This window comes from Arctopsyche grandis, chromosome 1 (genome assembly GCF_051622035.1).
Source record: "Arctopsyche grandis isolate Sample6627 chromosome 1, ASM5162203v2, whole genome shotgun sequence".
Classification (NCBI taxonomy): Eukaryota; Metazoa; Arthropoda; class Insecta; order Trichoptera; family Hydropsychidae; genus Arctopsyche; species Arctopsyche grandis.
Genome location: NC_135355.1, coordinates 39,130,034 through 39,142,048, shown reverse-complemented (window position 1 = coordinate 39,142,048; position 12,015 = coordinate 39,130,034). Strand labels below are relative to the sequence as shown.

At 37.0% G+C, this 12,015-nt stretch overlaps 1 protein-coding gene across 1 annotated transcript; it reads right to left on the bottom strand.

Moving 5' to 3' along the window:
• Nucleotides 1-5,102: 5,102 nt before the first annotated feature.
• Nucleotides 5,103-10,157, bottom strand: LOC143919996 (putative SERF-like protein). The gene is made up of 3 exons (XM_077442657.1): nucleotides 9,931-10,157; nucleotides 7,570-7,684; nucleotides 5,103-6,075 (listed from the first exon to the last, which is right to left on the bottom strand). Exons 1-3 carry the CDS (start codon nucleotides 9,935-9,937, stop codon nucleotides 5,997-5,999), a joined length of 201 nt encoding a protein of 66 aa, XP_077298783.1. The 5' UTR covers nucleotides 9,938-10,157; the 3' UTR covers nucleotides 5,103-5,996.
• Between the last annotated feature and the right edge of the window lie 1,858 nt (nucleotides 10,158-12,015).

Below are 12,015 nucleotides of genomic sequence, written 5' to 3'. Positions count from 1 at the left end.
ACACACCTAGCAACGCTCTTTACGGCCATGCTTTTATCAATGTGCACAATTTATTATAACATTTTAACAGGGTCTTGGAGTTGAAACACACACAGCTCCGGCTCCGACTTCGACTCCAATGTCAATATATCAAATTTAATACACTCAAAGCCTACTTTAAAGGTCAAAGAATTTGACTCTTAACCCTTAGAGTGCTGACGTCTTTTCTGTTGAAAGCTCGCCACGCTGAAAATTTCGCCAACATTTCCAACTAGAATTATTTAGAAATTCCAATAGAAAGCAGGTATAAAAATTGTAACTAATCCAAACAAACCCTAGATAACTACCGCCGAGGATTTCGAGTTTTATAAAGGTGTGTTTAGACCAGTGGCATAACTAGGAATTTTGGGCTGTAGGCATATAGTACAACTGAAATGATCTCATCAGGTCACTGCGAAACATATCCAGGAAAGTCATTAACGCATGGCACACGCTCGCCTCGTCAAAAGGTCGACACGTGTTTCTATACACGTGTCTTAGAAACAAAGGAAGAACTCACTGAACCCATAAAAACCACGAACTACGTCCAGGCGTATGAACCCATAAAACCACGCTCGCGAGTACCAAGAACAAAATATGTGCACACGACACACTTCAACCCAAAACGTTTATAAAGCAACGCAGCAACCTCCACCGGCAGAGTGAACCTCTAGAGTTCAACTAGATCACATCTCCGAAGAAACCTCTTCGTACATACAATAACCATTGTACCAATTGAACAAAAATAAACGATCCTCTTTCAAACTACACAACACGTGTTTCGTTAGACCGGGATACGGTCAACATACCTTCCCTGTCTTACACTGGTGACCCCCTCACCTGTCTTACACTGATGACCGCCGACTACAAAATTGGCGATCTTACACTGGTGACCCCTGTTCTACACTGGCGACCCCCTCACCTGTCTTACAGGCCCATAAGCAAAAATCATCAAGGACCCCCCCCTCGAATTTTTAAATCGAAATACCAAATTTTTGTTCTCGCATCGCAGTTTTAATATAAATATAATTATTGTTGTAGGAATCTCGTCGTCGTCATCGTCATCGAAACCTTCGAGAATATTCCGCAACAACAAACTACATTCCCGAAACCCAGACGACATGCACCTGCAGTCATTATATTAAACTCAGGCGGAACGCCCCTACCAGTCGAGTGGAACCAAAACGGTCGAAACACGCCGCCACCATTAAAATACATCGAGCGGAAAGGCGCCAAGCATTCCAGAAAATTCGACGCCTCGACGAAAACAAAATTCCTCTCGTACGCGTCAATAACCACTTCCATCAAGCATTCCAGAAAATTCGACGCCTCGACGAAAACAAAATTCCTCTCGTACGCGTCAATAACCACTTCCATCAAGCATTCCAGAAAATTCGACGCCTCGACGAAAACAAAATTCCTTTCGTACGCGTCAATAACCACTTCCACCAAGCATTCCAAAAACACTATAAAAGGAGGTACAACCCAAACCGCGCCAGTCGACCCAGAGCAGCAAGCGTCGACACACAGCAGCAGACCAGTCAACATCCAGCTCCTGACCAGCCACCACTTCACTACGCGGACTTGGAAGAACAACCAGCCAGCAACACACTGCCGTATCCAGAGACTTGCTGAACATAGCCGAACGCCGAGCCAGCGACACTCTACCATATCCAGCGACTTGCCGAACATAGCCGAACAACGAGCCAGCAACACACTGCCGTATCCAGAGACTTGCTGAACATAGCTGAATGCCGAGCCAGCGACACTCTACCATATCCAGAGACCGCTGAACGACAAACTTTTGCCAACAATTAATCATACTTGTGTATACGTGTTACTACCAAATAAATACCATATTCAACATGGCTGTATTTAATACCGAACACAGACGAACCTGTCTATAATACATGGCGGACTGGTGGTGAAGAAGACCTTCACAACAAGACTAGATCCCCATATTGTAAATATGTAGCTACATAATATAATTTTCTTAATTCAACTCACCTATTTTAAAATTTCTTCTTATTATTAGTTGTAAACATACTCTCATGAATTAGTTGTAAACAAAGATAGTTCATTGAGTCTGGTTGGACCGATCGAATTTCTTTTGTAATCTTTAATTTATTGAATGTTCTTTCTTCACTAGCGACAGTTACCGGAAGAGTAAAAATAGCATAAATGAGGGATATAAAAGCAAAGGTGTATATGTCCACACATAGGACATAGGCACCTTTGCTTTTATACCCCTCAAATGTGGTATATACTTTTGAAAAATCACTCTCCAAACAACTATGTATATACTTGGTTAGAAAATTGCATTATGGTCATTGTTTCAGAAAGATCTTTTTTTTATTAATAAAAGTACATGAGCAAATTGAGATTCGAATTAATCTAAGAAAACTTCTGGATATTTTTTTCTGAGATTCAAACAATGGTCTGCATTATCTGTTTCCAGCATATTAATAATTTTCCTAGGTTCAAGAAAACCGTAATAGTTTTTCACTACTTGCATTCCCGCAAAACGTGTTTTAATTTGAAGTTATTTTGACAATTTATGGCCCCCTATCTCCGTGGGCCCGTAAGCATTGCTTACCCCCGCTACATAGTAGTTACGCCACTAGTTTAAACCAGAGAAATGTAATAATAATAGAAGGGCCCTTACGAATAAATAATTGTTGTCAATTATACAACGCACGGAATACAATCGTATCAATTTACTTATAAAAATGTATCCTATGTTGTTTGTGTTTTTGAATGCATTGTGCAATTTTTACCGATGCTTGCGAGTAATATAAACAAACAGAGAAGTTTTTATCGGACATGCGTCGAGCACCAAGCATCAAATACGACTGATGCTAAAATTATTTAGGATTGTTTGCGGACAATCGTCAATTGACAACAATATGACGCCTAAAGCCACTTCTATTAATATGACATTAGACTCTCTAATTCTATCTGGTTTAGACTCTCTAATATTTATTGTTATCCGAGGGTGCTAACCTTTTTTTGTGGAATTCTATTGCGTAAGTTCTTTTTGACTTCTCGAAACTGAGCTACTATTCAGTGCAATTTAGTGCGTCTTTCCGGGAACCATTCCTTATGATAACGGAAATCCTGGATATTTATTTAATATTACTCATTTTATACCAGGAAGGCCTTACAGGTAAACTATAATGCGCCTTCCTTGCCAATTATAAACAATGCAGCGTTTTTATTACACAAGTCGCTGAATTACGAAACACTGAAAACTCGCAAATTAATGAGACATCTATGAATTGTACATACATTTTATTGTACATTAATCATACTCAAATAGTGGTGACATAGTAGGTAAGAAGGTTTTTAGCCAATTTTAATCGGGAACCGTTTCAACAATGAAATCAGAGAAAATTGGCAAACTCTGATTGAAAAAGATCGATCTGGAGTCATAAATATCCAGGTCTGACCAGCGGCATTACAGATATACTCAGAAAAATTATTTTCAATTGGATCAGCTCATGGGATCGAACTATGTTGCTGGCTAATATAAAATAAACAAAAAGAAGTCTATTAATGAATGTATTTTTTTAAAACTAGTTCCATCTTCTTCATTGTTGTTAAAATATAATGCTCTCAATCTTAATGCCAAGCTACAATCTAAAATACTCATCAGTTAGGGATTTCCATCGAGAAATTCTGCTATTATAAACCCAGAAATTCTGGTGTAAACCAGTCTTTATAAACATTGACACGGATTACACGACCCATGTTCAATGCATTTTTTTTTCAATGCTACCTAGAAAGGCACGGGTAGTATTCTTGTTTATTTTTTACATACTCAAAAAACAACATTCATCGGCTTATTTCAGGCTCACGGACGTGTTGGCAAAACAATGATCGGCGTTGGTCAGCATTCAAAGGGTTAATATTTAAAAAATCTAGTCACCTTAATACTTCTGCCAAACAATGCATGCAGGATTTTATGGTTTTTTGTCATTGTTCAAATAAAAACATGTTTCTTAAATATTTTAATAGCTCACAACAATCGTTCAAACTCCCTTCCTAATTTATTCATATAATATAATGGTTTTAAAAAAATTTCTGACAATACCGGTCATTTTTCACAAGTTTCTCGCAACTTAAATAAGATTTTTATTTTTATTTTTTGAAAACAAATAAGATTTTTTTGCCACAAAGTCAAATTGCTCTATAGATTCATTGGAAACAATCTGTCCAAGATGTTAATGATAAGCTACTTCCATCACTACTACTCATTGCATCTTTCACTCCGATCTGGAAACCCTTCTTCATATGGATGACAATAATTAACCAACGTGTAAACATATCGAAGCTGTAATGAACAGATGGAATCAAACAAACCATATAATTCGACTTCAATTTAACATGTTCTTGGCACTAATAAATCTACTATTTATCATCAAAAGCTCTAACTAGCTTCTCTTTCGTCAATATCATTTATTCATGTCAATTAAATTAGTCCACACCTGATAAAACTCTATCCAATGTAGGAATTTGTTTCAAGTTAATCATTTTTTTTATTATTACATACCTCATTTACGTTTCACTTACGATTACAATTCAGGAAAAAATTTGCCTCTTATCCGATCGTTTTCATACTTTGCCATATTGCTCATTTTGGTCATCAATATAAGTAAATGGATCCTTCGCCAATACGATGGTGCAAAAATATCGTGTAAGAGGCGTTTGATAGTCGTTGACGTTTATCCACCGTTTGTTTATTAGTTTTAACCCTTTGCCCGCGTCACCAAATTTAGCGAACATGCCCTGTACGCGGCTGCTTTTTTGCGGATTTTGTTATCGCGTTTTCGACTATAAATATAGGTTGTAATATTTTTTTGAATTTTACAACCTATATATTTTTTTTTGACTACTGCCATCTATTGAATTTGGTAAAGTATACATTTAGTAATATTTTCAACCAAGTTATAAAATTTTAACACAATAGACGGCTCTTATACAGGTTGGAACTTCCAAGACATCTATGCGTGTCTCGCGCGCTGAGGGCATGTTCGCTAGGACATGTATAGTAGGTGGAAAGGTTGAACATAGATGGCGGTAGTAAAATAAAATTATTGGTATTTTTATTCAAAACAATAATTTTATATACAAATTATAGAAGAGGTATGTTTTTAAAAAACTTTTTTTGAATACTTACACCCAAAGTAACAAATAAGTGTACTCTTTACTTCCCTCTTTTAAAATCACGTTCGACAAAACACACGTTTCATATTTCAGCATTCAACGCGAGGAATAAAATACAATAGCACAAATGAAAAAGAATATTATTTCAAATCTTTATTTACATATTTACACGAAAATTCCACTTTAAATTACTTACCGTTTAAAATATACAAATACGGTCGTCACTAATCACATCACGCGAAAAAATCAACTCGTCACAATTTAATCTTTAATTTAGAACACACATATTCAAGCGAACACCTTTAATGCAGATCTTTCGACAATATACTTACCAAATAATCAGTTTCATAGTTGTATGTATATCCAGTTTTAAAAATTTCATTCCGACATACATACATTGACGAGGTGAGAACGAAAATGCATTACAAATACAGATTATCGTTAAAATACAAGTTTATTATACATTTATGAAAGTGTGATGATCCCGGTGACAATGATCAATAAGTGGTTTAAAAAAAAAAAAAAACAACATTAGCAACTTAACCCTACACAATTTATCTATTGTACAGGACTTTGACAATTAATTGATATATTATACAGATGTAAGAGGTTTAATAATAATACAAAAAAAACACATTTCAAATAATAACAAAAGAAAAAAATAGCAAAAAGATTTCACTGTAATCGTACTCGAAATGATTAATATATATATCTAGACGAAAAGTATCTCACAATACGAACATTTTCACTCGTGTGATTTCAGTATCAACATTCATTTTTTAAGCTTAATGATAAGTTGCGACGGGATAATTTTAGCTTTTGGCTGTGGACGATTGCTCCGCTGCATCATCCTCCTTCTTCTTCTGTTTCTCTCTCATCAATTCCGCATCTCTGCAATTGAAACGAATCATTTAATATACAAAATTCGACATCATTTTTTTTTGAAAATACATACATTTCTCTTTTAACACCGAATATTTAAATTTAAAAAAAAGCGACACCTCGAGAGAGTGTCTAGAAAATAATTAACGCAGACAAATATTATGTGTTAAATGAAAAAAAATCGCAAATAAACGTTATATAAACACACAATGCAAGGAAATGGTAGTTTTCCATAAGTAAAAATAAAAAACAGACGTCATAAAATATGTTTTACATTTAGTATTCTTTTTTTTTCTTCAATTAAAATTAATGTAGATTTACATACAATAAGGCAACAAGGTCTTTCACAGTTTTGTTTTAATAAATATATAATATTGTTACGTACACCGCCGAGTAAGTGCAATCGGATTAGGCCGAGTAGCATCCCAGAGACTTTGTGACCGTTATAATTGGTTTCAAGGATTATCTCTGGACTGAGTGCATGTAAGCTTAACAATGGCCACCGAATTGGCCGCTATTGGTCCTTTCTCAGAAGTGACAGCTATAGCGTGGGACTGAGTGTTGTGGGAATACATATCCGGGTACATGCCTAAACAATAGGGAAGTAACCGGACGTCAAAGATGCCCTTAGCGACCGATTCGTTATATGGCGGAACATAGGCGATATCAAGACATTCTGGACTGAGCACTGCCAGTGCGTGTATCTCCTTAATCACCAATAAATGCTGTGACACAACTTTGGCCTTCTACTTGGATCCTCCACCCACTCCTACGCAACAATATTATAGTAATTCGAATAATTTTCTCTAATATTATTTCATCCTTTTGAAGCTATACGAACAGTTGAAAACAATATTATTACAATATTTTGTGACAATAAGGACACATCCCATACATACTTACGGATTGTTTTGAAGAACAATACAACTACAGAATGAATTCAATTGAATTGAGCCGCACTCGGCTGAGAACTTCCTCGACATTTTGCATTTTAACGTTAATTACTTATTAGAATACTCTTTGCTGACCTGTTCTATATAAGAAGAATGCAATCAAAGGACGAACGAAACTCGAGAGAAACCACCAAGCAGCAACAAAGTGCTGGATGGGCCGGTAGTTGTAACATCGTCTATTTTGAAACATCATCTAATCCCATCAGTTCTGGGGGGTGGTAACAAAAAATATACACATACAAAGATTATGCATACAATATGTTTCTTAAAACAGAAAGAACAGACTAAAACAAATTTACATTCAACATACATATTGTATATAGTAAAACAAAATCACCTACAAACTAACATCAATTTTATACATCGAATGGCATTCATCAATTAGAAAAAACATTTACAATGCTAAAACTGTACAACAATACATTTTTTTCACAATTGAAAGAGCACACATCGGTTAAATATACAATTATAATATTTGAGCGGATGTGAATTCAATACCATTCCTTGCAAAATGTGTAAATTAAAAATGAGCAAATAAACGCATGTATACCTAAATTTTCGTTGTTCGAGGGTCATTCCGTTCTTTTCGCCGGCGTTTTTCTTCTTGGACTGCTCTAATTGCTTCTTTTGATTTTTGGCCCGTGCCAAATCCCTCTGGTTACCACCTGTAAAACACCAACAAGTAAATTAACACGCTTTGTAAAACAATATAAGTGGTAGTACGCCAATTACATCAACTCTATCGGGTCAAAGCCGGTCGATTTTGGAGACGGAACAAATAAATCAAGCCAAATTGGCCTCATTGGGTTCAACGAGTGGCGAATAGAGCATCATCATCATCATTTATGCGAGAAAATAGCTCGAGAAGAAAATTAATTCGATAGTGTTTGTTTGGACGGCACAATACGATGGCAGTGAAAATCCTTGGCATTCAAGAAAAACTGGTTTTACACACTCGGAAACAAAAATTTCCCAATCGACAGGTCGAAATTTGTTAATTAACGTTTAGTTATTGGTAAATACAAATTTCAATAGTATTACAAAACGGCTAACTTAACATTTCGGCAATACTGCAGTTTCACAATCAGGTATTATTGTATTTTAATACATACACGGCTTTCGTTCATTTTCTTTTTGTTCTACAATTAAAGTGTAATCTTGCATAAGTAATACGACACTTAACATGTCTAGAAACTTGAGGCCGGATCATATTTAGTGAAATTAGCAAAAAATAATATACTGATATTTATAATTCTAATAGGACTAGTGTTGTGCCCGATGAAATACCATCGCATGGGTTATGGCTAGAGACACGTATTTTGGGCATTTTGCTATTGTTACGTATACTAAAAAGAGCCGTCGGATTAAGCCAAATAGAATCCCAGAGACCGTGCGACCGGGATAATTGGTTTCGAGGATTATCTGCAAACTAAGTGCAAGCACTTAGTTTGCGGCGATAGCATTCCCGTGCAGTTCTCAGAACTGACCCATACCGTGGGAATACATATCTGAATACGTGACTGTACAATAGGTAAACAGATTAGACGTCCTGAGAGATCTACCCCTTATAAGGCGGTACGTAGGGGATATCATGTCATTCTGGACTGAGCACTGCCAGTGCGTGTATCTCCTTAATCATCAATAAATGCTATGAAACGATTAAGGCCTTTTACTTGGATCCTCCACCCACCCCTACGCAATACTATTGCAGCCCATTTAGTATGTGAAGAAATTGAGGGGATAAAACAGAGCTTGCAGTTTACCATAGATGGTGTTTTTCCTGAAAATTGTAATTCTGATTGAATTGAATTGAATTGTAATCCTGAAAATTCTGCGCGCGCACATTAATACAGGAGGAAAAGCCTGTTCCTATTGTTCCTGCTCCGTATACCATGCACCCTTTTTTTTTGATCTTTCGACTTAAGATCTTTCGATTTTCGATCTTTGCCTTCCGATATTTGTTTCACATTTGGTCCCGTCACAGAGACCGTTTGCTACGATACAAATAAAAAAAAATAGTCGACTGCGATTCAAAGGTAGACCGCATACTAAAGTAGCACCGAACTATCTTATTATCTTTTAGATTATATTTAATTGTTAGAAGGGGTAATAAATCGTTATTTCATACTAAAAATATATAGATTTATTGATATTTTTGTCTGTTTTTGGGGATACAGCTGAAAAATTTACAAATATAAAAGACAATTTTGTTTGATAGTATTGAATAAGATTCTCATTTAAAATTGTTCAAATGAAACAAAAACAAATGAAAATCGTTTTTTTTTTCGTTTTTGTTTTTTAATATATATTTCATTCATTTGTTTCGACAGTGATTCAGACACTGTTGGAGAGAAGTCTACGATTTGATGTTGACGTTTAATCAATCGACGGAATAAAATTAGCGATTGATACGAACGAAATGAAATGCGTCAACTTGTTTGTTGTCACAAATTGCGTCGTGATGAAAAAAAAACGATATCTTCAAATAATCGTATTGACAGACGGATGGAGTATGAGTGTGTGTGTGTGTGGGCGTGTGTGTGTGTGTGTGTGTGTGTGTTGACCTGGTTTCATACGAATGCATATCGAACGACAGAGCATATGTCAAAAGCATACGAAACGCCCGAAAGCTGGTCAAATATTTGCATTTGCATTTGCATTTGCGAGGAGACAAAGCGTGGCGTGGATGAGCCACAAGCCACGAGGTAAGAACGATGAGTAGGAGTAGATCGGTAGTGTAGTGGTACGAGTGAATACACTAAACAGGGCTAATATTAGTGAGCGACAGTGGCGCCCCCACGGCTACGGCTACGACTACACTATTATGACTACGACTACGCTACGACGACTACGAGTATTCCCCAGCCGAATAATGTAGTATGATGAGGTCACAAATTGCAATTGTACTCACGCGTCATGTCGCCTGTGGAGTGGTGGAGTGGTGAAGTGGTGAAGTGGTGAAGTGGTGAAGTGGCGAAGTGAGCTGATCTGAGCCAATTGGAGTGAATTCGCGCACGAGCACGATCACGAGCAGCCCCCCTCGAGTCGTGCTGTCAACTGAGCGGCTCCGCCCCCTGCCCTTTATAACCAACTCCCACCACTCGCTGCTGTTGCTATTTCCTCATATGGCTGTCGAGTGAATCGCTATCCAGCCGGCATTATATTTCATCGAAAATAAATCAGTTCGGTGATTATTGGTGGGGTTTGCTGCAAATGATTGCAAACCACCAGCCTGCATGCTCTTTCGATTGCATTTTAACTGTTTGAATTTCAGCATGTACGAAAGACGAGTTAAGGTCTGTTCATACCTAGTCAGCACGTACCGACTTCAGCAGGTATCCGGCCGTACGAAAAGTATTCTTTGGTACATTTTGTATGGGTATATTCATACCAACCGTCACGTTTACGTATCGTATCCGTTTTTTGGCCATCGTGGAAATATACACGCGAATTACGTGCCATGAGTCTGCCGCTTTGCTGTTTTGAACCAATTATCGATAGTGATAGTTGACAGCTGTTTAATCTTTCGACATGGTTTTGGCGCAAATATTTAAAAAAAAAATTTAATTTTTTACGGAAATATTTAAAAAAATTTTGTCCATCATCCACAAGCTCCTTATACAGTGTCCAAAACTCTCCTTCGGTTTTTCTATTTTTTAACATGGGATGCACATCAAAACGCCTCCGTGCTTTTTTATTTTCTTCTTGAGCTTCTTCTTCCAACAACAGCGCGATTATACATAATTTTTCGTTCGATAAACGTCGAAACATTTTTGCTGACTTGTATTCTGACACGTAGCTACGAATGCACGTGTATGCATTCATATTGCAAGTACTCGACAATACGACGTAAGCAATATTGCGCCGTATCGTCATGGCCTCTAATGTAAGCCGATTTTGCCTTGCACTCGGCCAAATTCTGTAAACATGACGTGACCGCGACGTGTAGGTAGATATGAATAGAAATGTAATAAAATGACATATTTGAAACGGAGTCGTGCAGTGCTGAAGCCGTGCAGTGCTGTTAAGTATGAACAGACCTATATTCATGGAATTGCGCAGATGACATTTCGATGTACATTGATGATTGGCAATTCTTAAAATTGAGTTGGATCTTTCTGGCAAGTTTAAAATGGCAAAAGCCGAGACAAAAGTATGAAATGAGCATGCGGGCGCTTGTTTTGCAATCGTTTGCAGCGCAGGGTAAAGGAACGGAACATCTGGCAGCCGAAAAGTCCATCATCCTAACGAGAAAGCGAGTGCCAAATATTCCGTATTTGCGATTTTCATGGTAAAAATTGTTTTTTGGGCGATTGTGATGTGACTAATAATTCAACTACCAATAATCCTAACGAATTTTCCCCCTACTGTTTTTGAATTTCTCGCACTTTTACAATGAGGCTAATGTTCGCCTACACTTTAGACCCATCACAAACTTGCCAATGTTCTCAATAGCATATTTTCGTTTCCTTTATTTTTTCTCGACAAAATGCGGATTACCTTTTATAGTCTTGTTATAGAGACGCAGAGCCGTACTTATCATATGTACAAGTATGTGCAACGCACACAGCGGCTGAAATATTAAGGTGGCCGAAAAAAATTAGTCGAAAAAATTATATATAGAGTGGAAAAAATTGAAAAATAATTAAATACCATTACATAAAAATCAAAGGAAAGAATGAGACAGCTCTCGTTTTCAAACCTCGGACACTTGAGATGGTAATGCAAATGTTTGTGTTTTTATAACAATGTAGGGGCCCTACGACACGGTCGAGTATCGTTCACCATCCTGTGAGTTGGGACCAACTCAGCAATGCTGGTTTGCCGCTGTTTTGCTTTCTTCCCGCCTGTCATATTAAATAATCGCGTCTTCAACAATTCTGTCGTTTCGCTATATACGCCCCCCACCCCATAAAAAAAAAAAAATATATTTTTTTTTATTATTATTTTTTTGAGACCCTTCTATGCACGGATGTCTAGCATCCAGTGCTTCCAC

What these genes read in the sequence shown, in the direction of transcription:
- LOC143919996 (XM_077442657.1), bottom strand. An exon ending in CTCGAACAACGAAAATTTAG is followed by an intron (nt 6,076 to 7,569) that starts GTATACATGCGT and finishes TTTCAATTGCAG; the next exon opens with AGATGCGGAATTGATGAGAG.